The sequence below is a fragment of the Hippocampus guttulatus genome, chromosome 2, assembly GCF_054856545.1.
Source record: "Hippocampus guttulatus isolate MCC_2025c chromosome 2, RoL_Hgut_1.0, whole genome shotgun sequence".
Classification (NCBI taxonomy): Eukaryota; Metazoa; Chordata; class Actinopteri; order Syngnathiformes; family Syngnathidae; genus Hippocampus; species Hippocampus guttulatus.
The window spans coordinates 14,960,419-14,987,542 of NC_141262.1; the positions used below are offsets into that span (position 1 = coordinate 14,960,419).

Consider the following 27,124-nt stretch of genomic DNA (forward strand, 5'->3'; position numbering starts at 1 on the left):
CTGATACGTTTGTAAGCTACTTTTCATTCTTTGTTTACATATTGTGATAAATCAATACATCGATTACCAATACAACTTTCAATTATATTGGCCGTTATCATCAATTGAATACAGCTACAGACTTACACTTGTGGCAACATTTCTGGCATGTGATAAACTTCTGCCATCTCCTCTCCTGTGTCTGTGTGTCGAGGAAGAGATGGGGCAAGCTACCACTGAAGTGGCGCTACCATCCTGGCTGAGAGATGAACTGCTCTCACAGTTACGTTTAGGAAGGGGTTCTTCAGATAGGGGGGACAGTAGGGGAGGAAGAAGCTTCTCATCTTGCCGCCGGGACTGTTTCCTGTTTAGAGATCTAAAGAACATGCACAAGCGCGCGCGCGCCCACACACACACACACACACACGCACACACACTTAAAAATGCAATAAAAGTACAAATGAATCTCATGAGATGTCCGCCCCAATCTTTGAGCGTTTTGCGTTTTTCCATTGCGGATAATACACTTTTTCAGTTTTGTGCAACGTGACAGCTGTGTATTCATAATCTCAAGTAAACAGCCAAATATGAGGCGCACGAGTCATAAAAATGATTATTTTCTTCCTCCAAAAGCAACAACATACAATACCATGAACACCGTTGTGTTCCATTGTGCACACCATCATCCAAGCGCAACCTACCTTGGATTTCCTTGTGATGTTTAACTCATTTAGTACAGTACATGTATCGGCCAGTCGAAGAATCTGTTTTGCTGGGTGTTTCAGTGCACGGCAACATTCAATTAAAAGGTGAAACAGATGAATTTAACCCCTATCATGCACCCTGTAACCTGATAACATGATAAGCTGTCCACTGTAGTAACCGCTGTCCCTGCAAGGGTTAAGAAAGAGAACTGGGAAACAAGAAATGAACTTTGGATGACACAAAATAGGATGGGGAAAAGCTACCTAGCATTTTAAGCAACCCTATATTTACACTCTGAGTTTTTCCGTACTTCTGGATTGAAGTAAAAAATAAAAAAGTACATATAAAATCATAATATGTTTGTGTACAAATGCAGTATTTGAATCAATGTACTGTAGTTGTGATTTCACTTTTAACTCATCCAGATCCATTCAAAACGTGGACAGCAACACCAACATTCTGGTGGCTTTCTGTGCTCTGCTGTCTCCAGTATTATGTCGATAGACTTCACTTGTAGTTGAATGCTAGTTTAGAAAGTTAAAGTAAGTGGCCCCTTCTTTTCCTTTCCTGATCGACCGCAGATGATTCATCCCGCCGTTGTTATTGGAGCTCCTGTGACTCATATTGTTTGCAAGCCCATAGATAATATATTTTTTTATGTTTTTCCTCTCACTCGAAGCTCTGGGGGGGTTGATGCAATGCAAGAGTTGCTGAGCTCGCAAAACAGCACCGCAGGCCTAGACATTAGTGATAATATACAAAACCTGGGAGACAAAACTAATTAGTGGCTGAGTGTGTGAGTGTGTGTGCGTGTGTTTGTCTGTGTGGCATGGCTATGCGTGAGTACAGAATAATGGATGCGAGCAATGTGCATGACGACGCTAATATGCATGTGTTTGTGTGATGTTTCTAAATGAATGCGAGTATGCGTGTGCTTTCCAGGGCGCTCATGCATATTTTAGGGTGACAACTACCGATGTTAAAGCACAAAATGAACACATGATATCAGCCAAATATTCTTCTGCAGTTTTAGAATGTTACTTGGCCAGTTGAATTACTTGAAGTTTTCAAATTTGCAACGCCACTTTTCCAAACCTCAAGATTTCCAGCCATTCATTTATAGCGTCATGATTTCACCGACTGAGCGGTGATAATCTGTCAAAAGTCACAGATTAGAAAATCGTGAAAAGGCTCTGAGTCAGGTAATCACATCAGGCGGTTTACAGCTCCTATAAAAAGCCTCTTGGGTGAAATACGGACGATCTGCACACTGAGGCGTCTGGCGCACAGTGTTGAGGGTTCAAGTCCAGGTCACCCCAACTTTCCCTCCCTTCTCCTTTGCCATATAATCTGTGATTGTGGTGAGATGCTTCGTAAATCTCGGTCGGCGCCACGTTGACTTATATGCAACGAGACAGTCTGTTTTCAGAAATTCACAGAGAGGACATCGTATGTCATTAGTGTCACCGCGAAATTTGTACTTCCCGTTACTTTCACTAACGTTCAATTTAATTTAAACGTCACTGTAGTTTAGGGGTTTAAGGACATTTTAAATGTGGATCCTCTTTCCACTTTCATCATCTTGAGTGGTAAATTGGGTGCAAGCAATTGGCATGAGTTTGAAAGTGTGGCTGTGGATCAAAATTGAGGGTAAATGGTGGTTTTGACAGTTTTGCAAAGCTTGCCCTCACTCTCACTCTCACCTTTCCTTGTTCCACATACTGTACGTATTGAATATACTGACTCGGGAAGTGTAGCGGGTGGGTTGAGAAGTGCTCATTGTCAGTACTTACTCCATAGGGTTGTTTTTGTGGTTGTGTATTGGAGAGATACAAGGTGGAAGGAGCTGACAGTCTTTGTCCAATTGTAGCTTTTTATTGCTGTTGCCGGATGGCTCCACGTGGTCCAACTGGGAATAGAAAGAAGACAAACATGAGTTTGAAAGGGCGAATGGGACTGTGCACGAGCAAGAGGAAGTAAATTTATAGCCAGGAGCAATGGCGGCTAGTCAAGAGAGGATACAAGGGAGGGCAACGCTCCACCAAACACTATATCACTTCGCATGAAGAGAAACATCTAAATATAATAATAAAATAAAAATATTCAATATTCAATCTGCTCCTCCTCACAAGGGTCGCAGGGCGTGCTGGAGCCTATCCCAGCTGTCTTCGGGCAGTAGTTGGGAGACGCCCTGAACGGGTTGCCAGCCAATCGCAGGGCACACACAGATGAACAACCATCCGCGCTCACACTCACAACGAGGCCGACGTGCTAACCAGTTGACCACTGTGCAGCTTCAAACATAAAAATAACCATTTTTCTTTTTGTTTATTGTTGTGATGTTCTTACAAGGACAGAATTGTGGAGTGTTGTATATGTTAGTTGGTCCATGTATAGCACTTTGTATGCAGCGATGGCATGCTCTATAAACACAGTTGAGTTGAGTGGAATGAAATTACATCTAGGGTTCGATTCCGGCTTCAACCCTCCTGTGTGGAGTTTGCATGTTCACCCTGTGCCTGCGTGGGCTTTCGCCCACATTCCAAAAACATGCATGGCAGGCTAATGGAACAATCTAAATTGTCCCAAGGCGTGAGTATAAGCGTGGATGGTTGTTCGTCTCTGTGTGCCCTGCGATTGGCTGGCAATCGGTTCAGGGTGTCCCCTGCCTACTGCCCGAAGACGGTTGGGAGAGGCTCCAGCACACCCCGCGACCCTAGTGAGGATCAAGCGGTTCGGAAAATGGATGGTTGCGTGTGTGTGTGTGTGTGTGTGTATATATATATATATATATATATATATATATATATATATACTGTATATATACTGTATATGTATATGTATTTGTACATATTGAGAGAGAGAGAGAGAGAGAGAGAGCACCTGCCTGGTTTTGAACATTTGATTTTGATTCCAGTTGTAGTGATTGTTAATCCCAATCAAATTGTGTTGTCTGTGATATCTACAACATTGCAAAGGAAGAAGAAATCAAAGTGCATCAAAGAGTAAAAGAGCATGCTCTAGTTTTCCTGGAATGTAGCTCCCGGTTTGTATAAATGTAGGTGTAGGTGGTGTGCAAGACAAAAACTTTGAATGCCATTGTAACAATTTCAACCTTGTGTTTTCTCTTGCTCTTGCTGGTATGCTTCTCTGTGGGGACCACCAAGCTGCTTGTTGCGAGCCTCCTGTGTTTTCCTCCACTCTCTTCTCTTTCCATCCTCCCGTGCAGCCTTCGAAGACTCTTCTCCTGCACAGGGCGGTTGTCCAGGACCCTGAGCCCGTGACATCCCTTTTCGCTTCTTTCCGTCACCTTGTCTCTCTCTCCTGAAGTGAACCTTTCTCTCTCCTCTCTGTCCGCCTGCCTGTCCCTCTCTGTTAATCTACTGCTGTCACACTGCCTCTCTGGGTCATGCACTAATGGCTCATTTTCGTCATTCTGCTGCTCCCCTTTCGGTAACTTCGGCCTTTCCCTGAGCCCATGGCACTCTCTGTCACCCTGTTTTTGTCTCTCTCTGTCTGACACCACGACCCTTTCCCCTGGTCTTTCGCATCCTCTTTCTTCAATTGCGTCCTGTTCTATTATCCCCAGCCGAGATATTTGACCAAATCCCTGTCCTGGCACCCTGTTAAGCAAGCTCAGGTCAATTTTCACCCATAGACTCTGAGTCTCCTGGTATTCCGGAAGTGGGGAAAGAGGCAAATCTTGTCCCATAATAAAGTGTGGCGACATGGACTCCAGGTTCTTGCCCGGTCCACCTAACCCTCCAGGGTCCGGAACAGAGGTACCAAATGAACCACTTATGTTTATGATGCTTCGTGTGTCACAGCTACTACTACTACTTCTACTACCACTACTACCACCACCACCAGTGCTACTGCTGCTAATGCTACCAGTGCTACTATTAATACTGGCGCTCGCACTGCTACCATCCCGAGCACAAAGTCCCTTCCCTCCGACGACTCCGAGACTCCCCATACCGCTGGCCGAGCCAAAACAGGGAAGAGAGGGGGTGGACGAATTGGACTGAGGCTGCGCATTCATTGCAGCACGTGTTGACTGAAGCGGCAAAGCTGGGATTTTCATGACTTCCTCTGAATCCGACTGGCATTCCGAAGAGGAGGAGGAAGAATCTGTTTCGATGAACTCTCTGGACTTGGGTGTGATTTTGTTACTCGGGCCTCTGTGTTTTCTCTTGTCCTGTTTTTTTTTGACAAAAAAAGAAGAGAAACAAAAAAGAAAAATGAATGAGGATTGATAATTTTTGTTGCTAAAATAGTTTTCAGCATCCCTTAACTGTGTACGGAATAAGACACGAAAGATCATGGATGAATAGATGACGAGCGCATAATTAATTGAGTCTATTGCTTTTATTGATTTATGTTGCTCACCGACTGTCCCATCCAATTTACAAATCGCTTAATTTGTAGCGCAGAAAAAAAAATCTGCTCTTGTGTTTTTGCCAGTTTGCATTTAAACATTCAATTATGCCATCTGCTGTGTAAAGAAAGCTAAGTACGGTATATATTTTTACTGCTTACTATAATGATAATATCATGCAAATAAGACAGACGTGTTTTACTTCTCTGAGAAAAGAAACACGTTTTGGCTTGATTTTTTGAATGTCAGTGATATTCACAGCACACATGTCGCACAGTTGAACACATGCAAGATGATGTCTGTCACATGCAAATTAAGAGGCAGCGATACCATCTTGCCATTATGAGCATCTGATAGACTTGCATCAGTGTACCATCTGCAAAACTCCTCTCGACATGTACCATTTGTACACCCTGTGGATTTTTCATTTTTAAATCAAAGTGGCGGTGGCGCATGCTTTCTAACCTTAACGAATAAAGCCAGATTCATGAATTTAGACAAGCCTTTAGTGGAACAAATAAAAATACTTTGCCGAACTTGGTTTGTTCTCTTGGGAACTGCTATTGGAAAACATAAAAGCCATGTGATGAATTAAGGTTTGTGGCTTGAATCTCTGATTGTTTAACTGAATCATAAATTTCTCAGAAAAAGTGGAAGATGTCAAGGTCATGCCTGTCTCCTTTTCTGCATGACAAATCAGTTGCTGTTTCCTTGTTGTCGAGGTCATATATCATTTTCATTTTGTCTGTTTTTATTCAGATTGTTCCCGCGTATTCTCATGTTCTTTTTCAAAGGCAACAAACACGAAGTCCAAAAGGTGAGCGAGATCACAACACCGCCAGTGGCGTGCAACGCGATCGTTTCTGCCTGTGTTCCTTCAAAGGTGCTTGTATTGATTTTTGATAAGTCACGATTAGTTGACGGGATAAAGAAAATTGATGAATTTTCATGACTTGATTATTTTAATGCTCCAGATTTTTGCTTATGCTCCACATCACCCTGCAACACAAACCAGAGGATATACAATGTAACCTTAATCTCTATGCTTGCTATGATTTGTCTGACAGCTGGGATGAGCTCCAGCATGCCCGCGACCCTTGTCAGGATAAAGCGGCTCGGAAAACGGATGGATGGATACTGTAGATGCATAATAATAGACAATTTTACTGTAAGTATTATGAATTTGTATTTTTTTTTCCAAAAACTGCAAACTAAAATGTTGATCCCTTCATCAGTTTCATTCTCACACTGACTTTCAGTTACACTACAAAACCAAAAGATATTGATCCACAATCGTAACACTATCTGGGGGCAATTAAGCGCTCATTGGATATTGCGAACTGATACTTCTTTCTGCCATTGTTGTCATCAGAGATATACAATGATAACACACACACACACATTCACTTGCACACAAAACGAACCTGGTTTACACTGACAGTGGGTATTGGCACAGTGGTTTGCTGTAGTGCTACTGGTTGTACAACTATGTTGTTTGAGTTGGTGGAACTGTGAGGTTCTTTCCTGGGAGCTGTTTTCCCACTCGGGGGCTTGGTTCGTGGCCTGGACGTGTTCTGATGCTCCATGGAGGAAGGAGGGTACAGGTCTTTTTCCCTCACTGCAGGGCTACTGACGAGACAGTAATTGTGAGAACAAGCTGCAAACGATATACCCGTAACGCTTCACGCAAGAAGGTTATAAGAATTATTCACCAGTTTAGTTTAGTTTTTCATTTTTAGTTTTTTCAATTACTTATTGAGGTTTCCAGTTCACAGCTCAAATGAAAAGCAAAAGCTCTATATATTTAAACAGCACATGCATTTAAAAACAGGGGTTTTTATGTCACATTTCATGTATTAAAGCACAAAATACAAACACCTTTTTTTAAAAATGGTTTTAGTATTTTACGTGTGGACTTGCACTGCATCGTGAGAGCCGATTAACGCTCTCGCGCTACATGACTGTCAAAACAACAAACCAAAGTGAGCAACAAGTCTGCAGTTATACACAATAAAATTTACAATTAAGATTCACTCGAATTTTTTCCACAGTGATAGTGTACCGTCTTTCCTTCCTAACCTTTGCTGGTTTGATCTGCTCCACGTCTGACTCTGATTATCCTCCACACTGTTCGACCTCTCTGTCCGTCTGGGCTGTTTCTTCCCTGTCGTGATTCTCCTTGGTGTGGTGACCTCCGGACCAGAAATCAGTGCTGGCGACAGCCTCATCTTTGACCTCTGACCCTCCCCTGATGCCTTCTGGCTGAGTTTTGGCTTCGTTTTCTCCCTGCCTGGGCTGTGAGGCACAAACATGATTGATATTTCTTTTACTTTGGGTAGATCATTTCAAATCATCCATTTTCAGGCCCTTCTGAAAAAAATTTAAAATACGTAAAGACGTACCTGAAACCTTCTTAAAATCATGAAAAAAACGCCCTTGGCATTGAATGAGTTAAATACAAATCCCATAATACATTTGACAAATATGCAGCATAATCTATTTAACGTCAAAACAAGCAGATACAGTTCATACCAGAATGTTCCCCTGGCATCTTTGTGCTCCGCTGCTGGCGCTGTGGGAAGAGCAGCGCCACTGGATCCACAGGGCTTCGTCTTGGCTGTGGCACCGACTCCTGCCGCTTCACTGCACTGGGAGAACGTTTCCTGATTCTGAGTGACAGAACCTGGACAGTGGAACATTAGTGCGGATGCATTCCAGATTAAAGCAAGGGAGTTAAAGCAATCCCGATTGGACATTGTCACTTTTACATTTGTATGCACATTTACCAACCTGCGCCATGATGATCTTGCGGTGGGGCCACCAGAGGTTTAGGTTGAGCTTGGACCTTGTTCAACCAGCTGTCCAGCTGCCATTTGTTAGTTGAGGACAACTCACGCTGCAGAGCGACAAATATTTCACAGATAGCAGCACATCTGTATCTTTACACAGGTACATATAATTGGAAAGAAAATGTAAACTCGTTTAAAAGTTAGTATTGCTTGCAATAATAATGGCTCAGGAAGCCTGAGATTCTCAACCAAAATTGGAACGGGTGAATTAATGAATGGTTGGATGGCTGATTGATAGATAATTCAATTTGATTGTCACAGTATCAATATTGATGCATGTAGTCATATGAATAACAGGAAAAGACAATCGTTTCTGTAGACAAACGGCATAAATCTCTCAAATATTGTTCACAAACCTTTCCAAATTTGTGTTAGTGAGCACTTTTCCTTTGCCAAGAAAAGCCATCCCCTTCACAACCTCTCCTCTCACATGAACACTTTGAGACAGTAATTCATGCCTTTGTCACATCCCGGCTCGATTACTGCAATGCCCTTTACTTTGGAGTCAGCCAGTCCTCCATTTAGCGCCTTCAGCTGGTCCAGAATGCCGCTGCTCGCCTCTTGACTGGTACTCGTAAGAGGGAGCACATAACTCCTACTCTGGCATCCCTTCACTGGCTCCCCATTCATTTTAGAGTTATTTTCAAGATCCTCTTATTTGTTTTCAAATCTCTGAATAATCTCGCGCCACCTTACCTCTCTGAGCTCATCCGCCCCTACACACCTGCCCGGCGCCTCAGGTCTGTGGACCAGACTTTATTAGAAGTACCAAGAACTAAACTGAGGCTCAGAGGGGATCGAGCCTTTTCTGTTGCTGGTCCCTCTCTCTGGAATGACCTCCCACTGAACATTCGGCAAGCCTCCTCGCTGCCCATCTTCAAAACCCTCCTCAAAACTCACTTGTATTCTTTGGCATTCGACTCAGCATGACTTAGATTTGTTCTTGGTTTTACTGTTTGGTGCTTTCTACCGCCTTTATTACCGATTTGTCTTACTGTTTATTGTGCATGTTAAATTGCTCCATGTACAGCACTTTGTATGCAGCGATGGCTGTTTGAAAGTGCTCTATAAATACTGTTGACTTGACTTGACTTGACTTCACAGGTGTGACATATCAAACTCGTCTTCTGTTTGTTCAGGACACGAAGGAAACAGAAGGCGGAGGTGTTGCATGTTGGCATGTGTTAAGTAACAGTATGATCATGCCACAGGAATATTTGTAGATTGTGTGCAAATTGGGACGTCGACTATATAATGTAGTGTCGCGTATAATGATAAAGTGATCAATTATAACACAATGCGTTGTGAGATGGAAAAAAATGATATGGGTGCTGTCTGTTCCTGGACTGTTTACTTTGTCACAGTCGACTGTCTTACATGTTTGGACTGAACCAAAGATGTTACACCAACGGGATTTTTTTTTTCTTGTGAGGCATGATGTTTCCACAATGTAACATAAATGTATGCCTTTACAAAGTGCATCAGACGTGTATGACTGCAATATGTCGATCAAGGCAATTGTAGATTGTAATGTTGAATACTCTATCTACATTGCATCACACTGTATTTGGGTTACCCTTGTCAGCCACTTGAGTAAGTGGGGAATATTAAAATCAGCGCTCACTCAGTATGATGCAGTGCAGACAGGTGGGCCAACTAAAGTACCATGTATAAAATAAACATGACATCTTCATGAATTAATTTGGTAATAGGACATGACAACAAAGAGATCCAGCTACGCATGGTCACACGTTTGTTCCTGGAACAATGCCTGTCAATATGCATTGTTGTGTCTTTTGCAGCCCCGTGTTAACACACACATGCTTGTCCTGGTACCTCAGGGGAGTTGGTGCGAGTGGCCTGGTTATATTCGCTGTCACTGGAACTGCTCTCTGATTCGTCCGTGTCCGACTCCGAGCTGCTCTCAGATTCACTGCTGCTCCCCGATGCGCCACTTTAAAGGACGGAGAGTAGACAGATTTAATCTACGTGTCACTAAGAAGCAAAACAATAGACTTGATTCACTTGGCACAAGCAAAGCTCATTCATGTCCTCTTACATCGCTAACAGGGTTGCATCATGATTCACAAATAGATTCACTTACCCTCTCCTGATTTCAATAAACAACCTCTGCTAGTGAGTCGAAATTATGGTTTACGTCATTCACACAATGATTTCTACATTGAAAATGACTCCGTTAATTCATGTCATCTTTTCCACTGCCATCCTTCACATGATGATGAAATTTGGAGCCACTGCGTTCTCATGTCAACCAACCACTTATTTAGCGGTACTCATATTTTCAAGGTTGAGAGAAAAAAAGTACAGGAAAACTTCAAACTCAACATTTGTAACCATAGCAATAGACAATTATGGTCGCATTGCATCACACACTCGACCTTTTAACCATTTCATAAACACTGTATTTATAGCATCTAACTAAACAGTGTTTCTCTGTAACGAAATATGGATTTGGGTTTTCTTTGAGCTCTTCACGTTTCTAATTTCATCAATGTAGAAAAAAAACAAAGTAGGATGAGACATTATCCACTTCTTGCGGTCGTAGCCTCCATCAATATTAACCATGAATAGAAAATGTGATCACATATGGGGTGATAATTGCTTTCAACACATTTTCAGAGCAAGTGGAGCACTTTTTCTGTTTCTTGACAAAACTTCATCAAGAGGTGGTCGACTGGTTAGCGCGTCGACCTCACAGTGCAGAGGTACCGGGTTCAATTCCAGCTCCGGCCTCCCTGTGTGAAATTTGCATGTTCTCCCCCGGGCCCGCGTGGGTTTTCTCCGGGTACTCCGGTTTCCTCCCAAATTCCAAAAACATGCATGCATGTGAGCGCGGATGGTTGTTTGTCTCTGTGTGCCCTGCAATTGGCTGCCAACCGGTTCAGGGTGTCCCCCGCCTACTGCCCGAAGACGGCTGGGATAAGCTCCAGCACCCCCCGCGACCCTTGTAAGGATAAAGCGTATCGGAAGATGGATGGATGGATGGATGTATTTTGCCATATAAAGTAGAAAAAAACTCAGTCGGATGGCACATTACCCACTTCTTGCAGTCGTTGCCTCAACCAATATTAAGCATTAATAGAAAATATAATCACATATCTGGTGCTAATTGCTGGAATGCAGTCTTTTGAACCAGTTCAATTATCTCTTTCTGCTGCATATGCTGGTTCATCCGTCCTTCCACAATCCTTTGAAATGGTCTCCTAGAGGCAACACAAGCGCTGACACAACTTGAGAACGCACAACACACGCGTGCACGCGCAGAAATAGCAAAAGTGTGTATGTGTCTGTCTGTATATGTGTAATTTCAGTCCAAGGCTGCCGTCACAGCAGGCACCAATCTGTGTGAGCAGTCAAGCAGCAAATCCATCAACTGTTTCTCAGGCAACACACATGCACGCACGCATGCAGGAATTGTGATTTCTTCTATCATTTCTCATCTCCTCTCGTGTTCTCTCAGTCCTGTCTTTCTCTTTCAATTTTAATACATGTTCCTCTCAGTCCTCACTATTAGTATGGCGCGGTGTTTAACTCCTCCACAGTTGTATTCTTCTCAGCTGATGAATTTAAAGCCAATATTTTCTTATTTTGTTCCGATCCCAGCGTGGTGACATTAAATGGGAATTATTTTCTCCCAAAAAAATTAATAAATAAAAGTAGTAAGCTGGGGCAAAAAAGATCATCTTGTATTATTTTACTCTTTTGCCTTTGAAACTAACACATGGGATTTCGACGTTTATAATTCATTGAGGTGTGAAGACCTTTTCTGTTTGTTTTTGAGATTAAAATGACAAGTTGAGGAATACATTTAAATGAATCGTACAAGATACTTTTTTCCTGAGGATGATGAATTATTAACTTAATGGTAGAACAAAAGACACAATCACAAAAAGAGGCACAGCCATGATGAACACTATAATTTCTACAAAGGAACAAAAACTGTTTCAGAAGTCAGTGAGCCAATTCAGCACAAACCAAGCTGCATAACTTCCAAATAAATGCATTGACAGTGCTACCTGTATAATCAAGTTGCGTTTCAAGTTTTTATAAGACAAAATTCTGCCCAGATTTGATACAGCTCCTTATCATCATATGATGCAAATGGTCATAACGTTGTGGCCGGCTAGTGTCAAATTGAGCAGCAAATAGTACGTCACATGGATGCCAATAGTAAAACATTCCTTAATTAAGACAAAGAAAGGCAGGAGGTCTTCTTCTGAGGGTTTTTTCCCCATCCCAATATTATGCGAGCAGCTTTACAAAGAGCCTGACCTCATTTAAAGGGTTCTTAGTGTGTCACTTATGTTACGTCACTTGGCTGAATGAATAGAATAAATAGGACATTCCAATACAATGTATGTGTATGCAAGTGCAGCGCTTTTTATGTCAAACAAACCACTGCTGCGTGTGAGCCAACAACTGGTGTCAAGAGGGATTGCTTTACGGAGGAAGCACGACAGACTTGTCTGTGTTTAAAAAATGTAAACAATTTTTTTTTTTGGTTGTCCCTATTTTTTGGTTCTCTCTATTTTTCTTTTGTGTAAGCTACAATACAAGCAATTCTAAACGACGGGCGTTGGTCCACTTTGTTTTTGTATAAATAGCATCATGTGAAGTTGAAGGAAGGGTGTTTGCCGCTCAATGAGACATTCAATCGAGCACACTCTAGCCTATTTTATTCTGGCACCATAAACAAGAGTATTGCAGGAACAAGATGAAAGGAGCTGAATACATGTGTGAAAGTATTACATCTGGCCCGCTTTCCTCGACTCTCCTCAGGAATCAGGCAGGCATCAGCCGTCAAACATAATTTAGCACCGTTGTCTGTGCCAAATTGAAATGCGGCACCAGCTGGCGCAATCTGACAGGCAAGCATTTCACTGGACACCTTAAATACATCTCCATGATGTCAGGTCTTAAATGAAGATACACTCAACAGTTCACCCAGGAGCGGGTTGGATCACTTTGCAGCCTTGCGTCCCATTTTATGATGGACTCATCTGATGGGCATTTTCAGACTTCTATACGCGAATCACTGTTGTTGTCCTTGATGTGGCCTGCACATATTGATTTTTCTCATATTAAAATGTGAGAGAACCCACACACACGACTGTAGGGTAAAAACTGCAAGAGTGTGCTTACCACTGATACAGTGTGTGGTGACATAGGAAATCACACACGTAAAGATATGTATCTTCTCCCAAACTAGACGTCTGTTTTAGTAATAAAGACTTAGCTGTGAAAGGCAGCCCAGTGCCACAAGTCATCCGGACTACCATAAAAATACAAAGCCGAACGAGGAGAAGCATTTTCCGCACTATCAGGCACTTCGGAATATAAGGCGCACCTTCAATGAAGGGCCTTTTTGAAAACAGGTTTATAGGGTGCACTGCATTATAAGACGCATAGAATAGAAAAGCGGCATGAATGTTGGCAATATTCGACACGTTTTCGCTGAAAAAAAACTCAAGCAGTGTCTTTAAGTGACGCCTTAATTTACTTGGCTTCATGCTGTCCGCGACCAAAAGTTTTAGACACAGTAAGCACATCGATCTTTCCTCGTCTGCCACTGCAGTCACATTGAAGCCTCGCGCTACATACGCCTCGTCATAATTCCCCCCTGAGAATGCTCCCTGCGCAAATTCTGCCAATGAGAGCGCCACTGCGGCGGCCCGGTAGTCCAGTGGTTAGCACGTCGACTTCACAGTGCAGAGGTACCGGGTTCAATTCCAGCTCCGGCCTCCCTGTGTGGAGTTTGCATGTTCTCCCCGCATGCATGGCAGGCTGATTGGTCACTCTAAATTGTCCCTAGATGTGGGTGTGGGCGTGCATGGTTGTTCATCTCTGTGTGCCCTGCGATTGGCTGGCAACCAATTCGGGGTGTCCCCTGCCTACTGCCTGAAGGCAGCTGGGATGGGCTCCAGCACCCCCCGCGACCCTAGTGAGGATAAAGCGGTTCGGAAGATAATGAATGAATGAATGAGAGCGCCACTGCCCCCTAACGTAGTGGAGATGCAACTGCACGTTAATTTAAGATTAGTAAAAAAATTAAAAAACATGTCCCCCGAGGTCAAACACGCCCCCTGTTGACGGAGCCCCCCCCCCCCCCCCAGGGGGCTATTTGACTATTTGAGAAACACTGGATTAATTGAAGACAAAAGTGTCCAACGGTATGAATGTGAGTGTGAATGGTCCATTGTCTATATATCCTGTATATGGCTGGCCACGAGTCCAGAGTCTACTCTGCCTCCCGCCCAAAGCCGGCTGGGATATGCTCCAGTTCACCCGCAAACCTAATGAAGAAAAGTACTATAGAAATGACACATGAAAGAAATGTCACAGAATTATCAGAAGATCATTCCACTTACAGGCAATTAGATTACATTCATGGCATCAGATGGGCTGAGATGCATTAACTGTGACTATTGATGTCTTTCTTCTGTCTGTCTGTCTGTCTTTCATCTCCCGGCATTGATGGGTAACTCTGTGAGGCAATCATGTTCGCGTAATGTACTGTGCGTCAGAACGAAATAGCACTCAAAAGCATTGTGATCATCTTAGAATAAAATATACATATATTGTACAGTATATATATATACACACACACACACACACACACACACACACACACACACACACACACACACACACACACACACACACACACACACACACATTAAAGCGCATCTCTTCAGTGTTTCAAACTAGAGTCTTTTTTGCTAGCAGCAAAAAAATGATTTACAACTCGGAACTCGCCGTCTTGGCCTTTGTGTTGCATAGGAAAAAAATATGCAGCCTTTGTCAGATTTTCAGAGTGCATCCAAGCTTTTGGTATGCGGCTGTTGGTTTGTATGATAAAATCATCGCCAACAGGGGAAATGAGAGCCTCACAGCCTTGACAAAGTGAGCCATTGGCTTGATATGCCCAATGGGCCTCACAAGAACCCCATGATCCTCAAAGGCTGCCGTTAAACGAGCGATAGCACCACAGATAGGAGGTTGAAACGTACATGGATATACAGGACCACACCTGTGGTGGTTTTAATGTGTACGGTGTATGAAAAGATTGTACCGCCTGTTTAAAGCTATTTTTATGACATTAATAGAAACTGAGATTCGAACAAAAATGGCATAATAGAGGATGACGTTTTGTTTGAAAATTGCTGTCTTCCAAGAAGGCAACTCATTAAAAAACAAACCTATAACAAATTGCTGACTTTCATTAATAAGAAAAACGTAACTCTTGGCAAAGTATCTGTAATTAATACAAAATGTAATTACAATGTAGCCACTATTTCAGTTGCTGATGTGCTTTAAACTAATTTCCTGCTCTTTACGCTCTGCCCCATTTCCAACATCCTCCATTTAATCTTAATTAATTTCAGAGGAATTCACGTTGGCTGTCTTGAATCCAACACACCGTGAAGCCATTCAAAAGCGGATGTGATTAAATGTGAATGACTTCAAAAGGGTCATTCGTTCCATTTTGAGATGGGATTATAAATAATGTTGATTTACAAGATGACTCATATGCTGAAGTATATAGCCATAAACATTATGGATTTCCTTTTGAAGCTCTCTTCTGTCAGGCTTGTAGAGCTGAATGTTTAGCCTCTCATCAAACGCTTGACCCCCTCCAAATATTGTAGTCGGATGATCTTGTAAGCACGTACTATGCCAATTGACAGATGTTTGTTCAATGTCTTGTTAGATTCCTAGAGTTTTTACTTGTGTAATGAGCCTTTGTTTTTCGAGGGTGATCCCAACTGTACCTGCCGAGCAAGATGGATTTTGATAAATGGACAAATGTCATTTATATTTGATGTGTACAGTATATGAATAAACAGACAGATGTTTATTCTTCTCCCACAAACTGTTTCATTCCAGACCTAATGGCTACCTGTAGTTATTCTTTGAGGAAATGATTCAAGTCTCCAGGCTACTCGTGTGTTACATACAGTGCATGATTGTGTTTGCATTATGTCAATGAACCAGCAGGAGCAGAAGATACAAACGATAGTGAGCAGTCAATCATTTTCTTCCTTCCGCCAATCACGTCTGCAATCGACAAAATTGATGAGCCACTGACATCAATGAACCAAGTGGCTTCGAGCCAGACAGACCTCGGATCAGATAAACAGTGCGATGTAGCGGAGTGTGACACAGGAGGATACAGCTTAACAACTACAATTGAAGTCCGAGGTAAACACAGTATAGTCTCTTCAACTGGCAAAAGAGCTCTGCGGAAGTAGAAGAGTCATGGTGGTATTTTGGGACATTCGAGTGAAGATGTGGATGCCAGCTGGACTCGGTTCATCTGTCATCAAATCATCTTCCACTTGGCAGAGCTTGCCCCTGCACAGCTGGCTGTCCAATCTTACTCCCTGTCTCTCTTTAAATCACCCTCGCATATCATGTGTGTCTTCAGCACCATTTGAGATCTAAGCAAATTGATTAAACTAGCCTATATTATCCTTTAATGCATTAATGTACTGCATCTGGCAGCATGGTGGTCAACTGGTTAGCACGCGCAGAGGTGGGGGTTTGAGTCCAGCTCCAGCCTTCCTTTGTGAGGTTTGCACGTTCTCCCCATGCCTGTGTGGGTTTACTCCGGGTACTGTGGGTTCCTCCCACATTCCAAAAACATGCACAGTAGGTTGATTGTGTGCTCTAAATTGTCCCTAGGTGTGATTGTGAGTGAGAATGGTTGTTCGTCTCTGTGTGCCCTGCAATTGGCTGTCAACCAGTTCAGGGTGTACCCCACAAGCTGCGCGAAGACAGCTGGAATAAGCTCACGCACACCCGCGACCCTCAGCAGCTGTACACTTCAACATCATAACCACTACACCGTTATCAGGCTTCTGAAGAGCTTGCTGATGAGCTGATCATTTGCATGAGGTGTGTTGGAGTAAGGAAACATTGAAAACAGGGAGCACAGTTGCCCACCCTTGACTTACTTATATTGTTCAGGGTTGCAGCAAAATAATTTAATCACTGTATTTTAAAAAATGCTAAAGCCTACCTTAACTTTAATAACAACATAAATTAAGTCTTACTGGTTTGAATGCGATATCTTGTGAAGAAAGCAGCTGTGTTATGTGACGACATTGGTTCAAATTCATGATTTGAACAGACTTTCGACGTCCATCCATCCATCCATCTTCTACCGCTTATCCGGGGCCGGGTCGCGGGGGCAACAGCTTTAGCAGGGAAGCCCAGACTTCCCTCTCCCTAGCTACTTCTTCCAGCTCTCCCCGGGGGATCCCGAGGCGTTCCCAGGCCAGCTGGGTGACATAGTCACTCCAGCGTGTCCTGGGTCTTCCTCGGGGTCTCCTCCCGGTGGGACATGCCCGGAACACCTCACCAGGGAGGCGTTCAGGAGGCATCCGAATCAGATGCCCAAGCCACCTCATCTGGCTCCTCTCGATGTGGAGGAGAAGCGGCTCGACTCTGAGCCCCTCCCGGATGACCGAGCTTCTCACCTTATCTCTAAGGGAGAGCCCGGACACCCTGCGGAGAAAACTCATTTCGGCCGCTTGTATCCGGGATCTCGTTCTTTCGGTCACGAACCATAGCTCGTGACCATAGATGAGGGTTGGAACGTAGATCGACCGGTAAATTGAGAGCTTCGCCCTTTGGCTCAGCTCCTTCTTCACCACGACAGACCGATACAACGTCCGCATCACAGCAGACGCTGCACCGATCCGCCTGTCGATCTCTCGCTCCCTCCTGCCCTCACTCGTGAACAAGACCCCAAGATACTTAAACTCCTCCACTTGGGGCAAGATCTCTCCCCCGACCCGGAGGGGGCACTCCACCCTTTTCCGACTGAGGACCATGGTTTCAGATTTGGAGGTGCTGATTTTCATCCCAACCGCTTCACACTCGGCTGCGAAACGCTCCAGTGAGAGTTGGAGAGCCCCGTTTGAAGGAGCCAACAGCACCACATCATCTGCAAAAAGCAGGGATGCAATACTGAGGCCACCAAAACGGACGCCCTCAACGCTTTGGCTGCGCCTAGAAATTCTGTCCATAAAGATTATGAACAGAATCGGCGACAAAGGGCAGCCTTGGCGGAGTCCTACCCTCACTGGAAACGATTCCGACTTACTGCCGGCAATGCGAACCAAACTCTGACATCGGTGGTATAGTGACCGAATAGCCCGTATCAGGGGGTTCGGTACCCCATACCCACGAAGCACCCCCCACAGAACTCCCCGAGGGACACGGTCAAACGCCTTCTCCAAGTCCACAAAACACATGTAGACTGGTTGGGCGAATTCCCACATACCCTCGAGGACCCTGCTAAGGGTGTAGAGCTGGTCCACTGTTCCACGGCCGGGACGAAAACCACACTGCTCCTCCTCAATCTGAGGCTCGACTTCCTGACGGACCCTCCTCTCCAGCACCCCTGAATAGACCTTACCAGGGAGGCTGAGGAGTGTGATCCCTCTGTAGTTGGAACACACCCTCCGGTCCCCCTTTTTAAAAAGAGGGACTACCACCCCGGTCTGCCAATCCAGAGGCACTCTCCCCGTTGACCACGCGATGTTGCAGAGGCGTGTCAACCAGGACAGCCCCACAACATCCAGAGCCTTGAGGAACTCCGGGCGGATCTCATCCACCCCTGGGGCCCTGCCACCGAGGAGCTTTTTAACCACATCGGTGACTTCAACCACAGAGATAGGAGAGCCCACCTCAGGGTCCTCAGACTCTGCTTCCTCCAAGGAAGACGTGTTGGTGGAGTTGAGGAGGTCTTCGAAGTACTCTGCCCACCGGTTCACAACGTCCCGAGTCGAAGTCAGCAGTGCCCCATCCCCACTGTACACAGTGTTAGTGGTGCACTGCTTCCCCCTCCTGAGACGTCGGATGGTGGACCTCGAAGCCGTCCGGAAGTCGGCTTCCATGGCCTCACCGAACTCTTCCCACGCTCGGGTTTTTGCCTCGGCGACCACCGAAGCTGCGTTCCGCTTGGCCAGTCGATACCCGTCAGCTGCCTCTGGGGTCCCACAGGCCATAAAGGCTCGATAGGACTCCTTCTTCAGCTTGACGGCATCCCTTACTGCTGGTGTCCACCAGCGAGTACGAGGGTTGCCGCCACGACAGGCACCAACCACCTTACGGCCACAACTCAGATTGGCCGCCTCAACAATAGAGGCACGGAACATGGTCCACTCGGACTCAATGTCCCCCGTCTCCCCCGGAACATGGGAAAAGCTCTGTCGGAGGTGGGAGTTGAAACTCCTTCTGACAGGGGATTCCGCCAGACGCTCCCAACAAACCCTCACAATACGTTTGGGTCTGCCAGGACGGACCGGCATCTTTCCCCACCATCGGAGCCTACTCAGCACCAGGTGGTGATCAGTTGACAGCTCCGCCCCTCTCTTCACCCGAGTGTCCAAAACATGCGGCCGCAAATCCGATGATACAACCACAAGGTCGATCATCGAACTATGGCCCAGGGTGTCCTGGTGCCAAGTGCACATATGGACACCCTTATGTTTGAACAAGGTGTTCGTTATGGACAGTACGTGCCGAGCACAGAAGTCCAATAACAAAACACCACTCGAGTTCTGATCGGGGGGGGGCCGTTCCTCCCAATCACGCCCCTCCAGGTCTCACTGTCATTGCCCACGTGAGCATTGAAGTCCCCCAGCAGAACAAGGGAGTCCCCAGCAGGAGTACTCTCCAGCACACCGTCCAAGGACTCCAAAAAGGGTGGGTATGCCGAGCTGCCGTTTGGTGCATATGCACAAACAACAGTCAGGACCCGTCCCCCCACCCGAAGGCGGAGGGAAGCAACCCTCTCGTCTACCGGTGTGAACCCCAATGTACAGGCACTGAGCCGGGGGGCAATGAGTATGCCCACACCTGCTCTGCGCCTCTCACCATGAGCAACTCCAGAGTGGAAGAGAGTCCACCCCCTCTCGAGAGAACTAGTACCAGAACCCTGGCTGTGTGTGGAGGCAAGTCCGACTATATCCAGTCGGAACTTCTCTACCTCACACACCAGCTCGGGCTCCTTCCCTGCCAGAGAGGTGACATTCCATGTCCCAAGAGCTAGCTTCTGCAGCCGAGGATCGGACCGCCAGGGTCCCCGCCTTTGGCTGCCGCCCAGCTCGCATTGCACCCGACCCCTTTGACCCCTCCCACGGGTGGTGAGACCATGAGAAGGGGGACCCACGTTGCCTCTTCGGGCTGAGCCCGGCCGGGCCCCATGGGTGTAGGCCCGGCCACCAGGCGCTCGCCAACGAGCCCCACCTCCAGGCCTGGCTCCAGAGGGGGGCCCCGGTGACCCGCGTCCGGGCAAGGGAAACTGAGTGCCATCGATTTTATCTATCATAAGGGGCTTTGTGAGCCGTGCTTTGTCTGGTCCCTCACCTAGGACCTGTTTGCCATGGGTGACCCTGCCAGGGGCATAAAGCCCCAGACAACTTAGCTCCTAGGATCATTGGGACACACAAACCCCTCCACCACGGTAAGGTGACGGCTCACGGAGAGGACTTTCGACGTATATTTTAAAATAATTTGGGTCAAATTCTAAATTGAGCAAATTAGGGGCATTCACATTGACGGTTTCCACCGGAGTCATGATTATTCTTTGTGCGACAGTAACTTGCTTGCTAGTAGTTTGCTTCATTACTTGTGCTAATGCAAGCTGAACCATTAGAATCAATTGGGACTTCATGTAACAACATGATGGAAAATATGATAAGCAGACAAGGTTGTTTAACAACTGGAAGAAGACGTGGTAAAACTGTTTAATGTGTACTGTAATAGGATGTCTGGGGTAGGGGATGGTGGTATGGTGGCAGAAAATACAATTAGTAGTAACGTTGACAGAGCAAAATTAAAACACTAGCTCTATATGCATTATATTTATATTTATACATTTTGTGTGTGTGTCCGTGTGTGAGCGTGTGCATGCGCGCACACGCGTGTATGAGCATTTCTATCGGATATAGCCCATGGATTGCTTGCAGCAACTTCAGTTGCAGCATCCCTGTGGATAGATGTCTGTGTGTGTGTGCCCGGTCTGCTCGGGCTCATTAGCAGCAGCAAAAGTAACACATGGCCTGAGGCACACACAGAAACATGGCACATACTCTTTCGAATCCTACACACTTAAACACATGCAGAGATGCGCACAAATTCACACACGTCGACTGAGAACATAAGCCTAATTTGTGAAGTATTTTGACATTCTTATACACCAGTTGGAGCTTGACTATTTAATGACAGGCTGAATGCATTTCTCTAAGCACATTAATCTCTCATGTATTTTTTTTCTTAATCAGTTGTGTGTCATGTACAAAGTATACACATCCATATAAAAACACACATTAACAAAAAATAATCATAATAATGCCAATGCACTGTAGACTGTAGTTACTGTAAGGTGTGATAATATTTGCATGAATTTAAATGTAACTTTTTGTTCACAGTGGTAAATATAATATTTTCTCAACTCAACTGTATTTATAGAGCACTTTCAAACGGCCATCACTGCATACAAAGTGCTGTACATGGAGCAATTTAACATATACAATAAACAGTAAAACAAATCTGTAATAAAGACGGTAGAAAGTACCAAACAGTAAAACCAAGAACAAATCTAAGTCAATGCCAAAGAATACAAGTGAGTTTTGAGGAGGGTTTTGAAGCTGGGCAGCGAGGAGGCTTGCGGAATGTTCAGTGGGAGGTCATTCCAGAGAGAGGGACCAGCAACAGAAAAGGCTCGATCCCCTCTGAGCCTCAGCCTAGTTCTCGGTCTCTCCAATAATGTCTGGTCCGCAGACCTGAGGCAACGGGCAGGTGTGTGGGGGCGGATGAGCTCAGAGAGGTAAGGTGGCACGAGGTCATTTAGAGATTTGAAAACAAATAAGAGGATCTTGAAAATAACTCTAAAATGTATGGGGAGCCAGTGAAGTGATGCCAGAGTAGGAGTTATGTGCTCCTTCTTACGAGAACCAGTCAAGAGGCAAGCAGCGGCATTCTGGACCAGCTGGAGATGCTTAATGGAGGACTGGCTGACTCCAAAGTAAAGGGCATTGCAGTAATCGAGCCGGGATGTGACAAAGGCATGAATTACTGTCTCAAAGTGTTCATGAGAGAGGAGAGGTTTTACTTTGGTAAAGAAGCTGGATTTAACAACGGCACCAATTTGCCGGTCAAGTTTGAAATCACTGTCCAGTTTAAGGCCCAAGTTTGAGACTGTTGACTTAAGATAAGGAGACAGGAGGCCCAAGTCTACAGGATGGGATGTGCATCGTAAGTCTTAAAAATAGATTGTTTTAAGGCAGGCATGTCCAGCTCTGGGCCGAGAGGGTCACCGTCCTGCCGGTTTTCCAGCTCTCCCAGCTGCAACACACCTGCTTCAGATGGTCAGCTCAACAGCCAGCTCTGAAGCAGCATTAGTACGTTCCTGATTATTTGAATCAGGTGTGTTGCTCTTGGGAGAGCTGGAAAACAGGCAGGACAGCGGCCCTTGAGGACCGACTTTGGACACCTCTGTTTTAAGGGAAGACTTAATATACAGGGGTGCACATAACCTTTTTTGTGTGGTCCTCACATGGCCACCAGTGGTGGTTGTTTTTTTCCCTCACGCGGCGACGTCTTGGTTGAACTTAGACTTGTGGTGCATCTGGGCAAACTTAGTGGGTCATTCCTCAATTGGGGGACATTTTGGCGTCAAAATTCTTGAAGAATAAACCCTCACTTTTCTGACTTTTTGCCACATATTCATCAAAAATAATGTAATAAATTACCAAAGGCTTGATTAGCTCATCTTAGATTAATGGTACAATTTTTATTACATGATTTATTTGCCGTTTACACTACCTGTCACTGTAATTTCAGTAATAGGGTTGCCAATACCAACGAATGTTCTCTCAAAAAATAGAAGCTGGCTTTTGAGCTTGCTGTTGCTGCTGACCAAGAGCACAAATTTACTTCAGATTTTTTAATTGTCTTATTCTTATCATATGTTGTATGAGGTAGAGTGAGAAATTCAATCAAGGCTAACTATATTATAAAAATGTGAAAATTAGAAGAACATACCTATTCTTTTGCAAAACAGTTTGATGACGTCCAATCCAGCATACCGCGATTCACTGCTGTCCTTTTCATCTACTGTACTAAAAAAAAATACAGGAACGGGGTTGCGTGCATGTTGTGGGACACATCTTCCATGAATACCAATAATTATTCTTATTTAAAATATTATGTTAGATTTATTAAAAACAGATGGGTTTTTTTAATTATTAAGAAACATTATTATCTCTTCTTTTCCTGTTGTTTAAGATTTGGTATCAGGACAAGTAAATACACTGGAAAATTGTATGTCAGCAACCTGGTGACCCGTGGACCACTTAGTCCACGGGCCTGTTCAAAAAATAGCTCAGCAGTAATGACTTCCGAGGAATGTTGCAGAAGTGATCTTTTGAAAGAGTAAACTTTCACAGATTTATAGAAGAAATACTGACCTCCCTGTTACTCTTACTCATGTATTTTTCTTTGTATTTATTTTTTGCATTTTCTAGTGTGCAAACATTACACGATGAGACCCTTCACTCCTGTCCAAGGTAAGTTAATGCTGATCTCACTAACAGTTGTTTTAGGGTCTTTCTTTACAACCCTCAATGTTCCTGTGTCAACTCTTGCTGTTTTCCTTGCTCTAGCCCACGGGTGCCCATTACGTCGATCGCGATCGACCAGTAGATCAAGGACTGGTCCCAAGTCGATCCGAGGGGTGTAGAGAGGGATAAAAAAACAAAATAAAAAAACATTTGTGTCTCTGTGCATGTTAGTAATCTATTTTTTGAGTTAATGCACACTGTACCCTAATCATTCGATCAGTCTCACTTTCACAAAAAGTATTTAAAAAAGAAAATCACATAAAACAGGTCATCTTTAACCTACGGCGACGTGGGACTGCATCACCAGAAGTTGTGAGTGCTCAGCAGTCTGCAGTTGCAGCCTGTGATCAGAGTTGTTGCACTATATCTTTTATTGTTATCATTATTCTCATTCAAAGTTTGTTTCGTGTACAATTCACCGAAGGCAAAGAATGGCACTCTGGAGGGCCAAGGGATGCACTTTAAAACGGTACGCGTGAGCTACGATCGTGAACCTAAGTGCGTTGCATGCCTCAGCGTCAGGCTATTGCTCATCATGGTATGCGTGTGTATGTGCGTGTGTGCGTATGCGCGCGTGCGCGGTAACGGTTCGATCGCGGGAGGTTGGTTGATCGAAAAAAAAGTTTGGGCACCTCTGCTCTAGCCATTCAACCTCTGTTACTGTCTGTGTTTATGAGCAAACACAGCATCAGTATTTTTTTCTCTCCTGGGGGAAACTGGGGGCATGACCCATATTGGAGTGGGGCGAGGGGGAGCTGAGAAAATAATTTCAAAATATAGTTGAGAAAATCAAACAAAATGCTGGAGAGGGCTTCACTGAAGCTACACAGATTTCTGACGGGGATAAAGTCCTCCTTACCCCGAGTGTAGCGCCATCCCTGTTTGTGAGATAGTGCTTCGCTCAGATTCACAATTGCTTGGTTATGAAGTAGAGACAGTTCACTGGTTGATTGCCTATTACATTTGATTTGATTTGACTTTTTATTAGGTCTCCCGTAGGAGAAACTTGTCTCGGAGGACAGTCCCTCTGTGCTGCTGCATACATTGAGCAAAAAACATACACGTACTCATCAGCCACTACACACCGCCTCAGGTCTCTGGACCAGACATTATTAGAAGTACCAAGAACTAAACTGAGGCTCAGAGGGGATCGAGCCTTTTCTGATGCTGGTCCCTCTCTCTGGAATGACCTCCCACTGAACATTCGGCAAGCCTCCTCGCTGCCCATCTTCAAAACTCTCCTCAAAGTTCACTTGTATTCTTTGGCATTCGACTCAGCATGACTTAGATTTGTTCTTGGTTTTACTGTTTGGTGCTTTCTACCGCCTTTATTACTGATTTGTCTTACTGTTTATTGTGCATGTTAAATTGCTCCATGTACAGCACTTTGTATGCAGCGATGGCTGTTTGAAAGTGCTCTATAAATACAGTTGACTTGACTTGACATACACAACACAACATAATTAGGACATTTACATACAAGACAAGACAGTATATACTCTACACACATTGGACACTACATTACAGTCATATGCACCCCCCCCCCCACCCACCCCCACCACCTTCATGTCCTTCCGCTTGTCTGTCTGCCTCCTTCTAATTGTTTATTGATTAAGATGATAGCCTGCGGTATGAATGAGTTTTTATACCGGTTTAATTTGCAGAGAAGAGTCCTATACCTCTTTCCTGAGTTTTGGAGCTCAAATTGGGAGTGTAGAACATGAGAAGGATTGTTTAAAATGTTGTTTGCCAGTTGAATAACGGACTATTACCTGCCCGATTACTGGTACCTTCCCTGCTGTCTTAACCAAGATGGTTATCTGAGCCTTAGATTTAACAGTTAGGTTCCCAAACCAACTGGTTATTCCAAAGCGCAGGACTGACTCAGTGGTTGCTCTATAAAAGTTCAACAGAATGTTTCTGCCAACTCCAAATATCCTGAGACTTCGCAAAAAATGAAGGCGCTGATCTCAAACCAGCATTTACAGTAAGCCCAATATGTAGTCTTCACAAGCAAAACTCAAATATGAAACGTGGGTAGAGATTCAGCGCTGTATGTAGTTTGTATCATCAACATTATCCTACACGCTTGGGACAGTGGGCTGGCCAGGAAGCCCGAGTTCTGCTTGATAAATGGATGGTCTGTCAAAGACAGAATCTTCTTTGATTGACAGTGAAACAAGCAACCTATCACCTATATAGAAGACTTTTCCCCTGCCCAATTATTTCCCAACAACCCAACGAGCGGCGGCAGCTGTGCACTTCCTACCACCGTGACGATCACTCACACTCACAGTCGGTCACACAGTAGCCTCATGCAGCAGCTGTACATGCTAGCAAGCTGCACATCATCAAAATGAGCTTGCCCTCCTTGAATGGTCAGTAGCTGCCGCTGGCTTTGTCGTCTTTCATTTATTACCAAACCAATTCGTTACAACACTTCAATATGGTTTCAAGAAAGTGAAGATGAGGCTTGGTAAAGAACTTTAGACAAGATATGGTGTAGATTTACCATTTAAGATTATGATCAAGTTGGATTTTTGATTTTTTGGGAATACGATGAGTTTGTTTTGGGCAAAAGTACAATCAACAACTCATTTAAATTGATGTTGTACTTGCTGCTTAAACAGTCAACGACAAGCGAAAGTACCGGTACTGTAGATTTTGGGAGCAAATTTGACCTATAAGTGACACCTTTTGGTTGAAATGGTGTCCTGCTGGTTGGGCACTTTAAATTGCACATCAATGATTTTGTTAGTTACTGAGCAGTATTAAGCAAAATTGACACTAATGAGTTTCATAAAATTTATGACGCGTGCTTAACATGAACTCCTTTTTCCATCAAGATTCTATGACGAGGGATTGAAGTTGATCGAACTGAGCGCAAGTCTTTATTTTAGTCAGAGGCCTTCAGACAATAATTAAACTGACAAAAATCCAAACAGCATCATAAACAAAAACGAATGGGGTACATGCAGACAGATGTGCTGTGGTTTATACATGAACCAATAAATAGTGACACCTGCTGCCTTGTGAGAAATGTTTGTGTTGGTGCAAAATGGTGGCTGAAGTTCGCAGAGCACACGGCATTGCAGATGTTTCCGATAATTACAGCCATTGTGGTTCCAGATTGCCTGATATGTTCACAATAACCTTGAAACACTCCAACTTGTAAAAAGTGCACGCCACACAAACAACATTGTTGAACAACTGAAGATTGTGTGTCCTACCTCAGGGCTGTGGTTCGGGCTTTGGGCTTGCCGGATACCTGTAGGCAAATGCAGACACATATGTTAAAACACATGTGTCAAAGTCAAGGCCCGTGGACCAGATCCGGCCCCCCACGTAATAGTATATGGCCCGCGAGATCAAATCATGTGTGTCGACTATCATGATTCTTGCTGAAATCTGTACCGAAATGTCAAATTGTCATGGGTAATAAATAACAATGAGACTTTCCACCGGCCCTCCGAGGGAAGCCGTAACTCCAAAGTGGCCCGCGACAAAAAATGAGTTTGACACCCCTGTGTTAAAATGTTCTGCATATTTTGTAC

The 27,124-nt window shown here is 44.4% G+C and overlaps 1 protein-coding gene across 2 annotated transcripts in view; it reads right to left on the reverse strand.

Annotated features, from left to right (window-relative positions):
- The window catches only part of aff2 (AF4/FMR2 family, member 2), a 154,897-nt gene that overhangs the window by 12,430 nt on the left and 115,343 nt on the right, over positions 1-27,124 (reverse strand). Inside the window, exons 10-18 of one of the 2 annotated variants that reach the window (XM_086138462.1) lie at positions 26,801-26,838; positions 9,748-9,865; positions 7,853-7,958; positions 7,595-7,745; positions 7,142-7,357; positions 6,487-6,688; positions 3,800-4,882; positions 2,478-2,593; positions 127-355 (exon numbers count right to left, since the gene is read on the reverse strand). In XM_086138462.1, the coding sequence (XP_085994588.1) occupies positions 127-355; positions 2,478-2,593; positions 3,800-4,882; positions 6,487-6,688; positions 7,142-7,357; positions 7,595-7,745; positions 7,853-7,958; positions 9,748-9,865; positions 26,801-26,838 (2,259 nt within the window). Of the gene's footprint in view, positions 1-126; positions 356-2,477; positions 2,594-3,799; positions 4,883-6,486; positions 6,692-7,141; positions 7,358-7,594; positions 7,746-7,852; positions 7,959-9,747; positions 9,866-26,800; positions 26,839-27,124 lie in introns of both variants that reach the window. The other variant, XM_086138453.1, reaches the window with a different exon arrangement.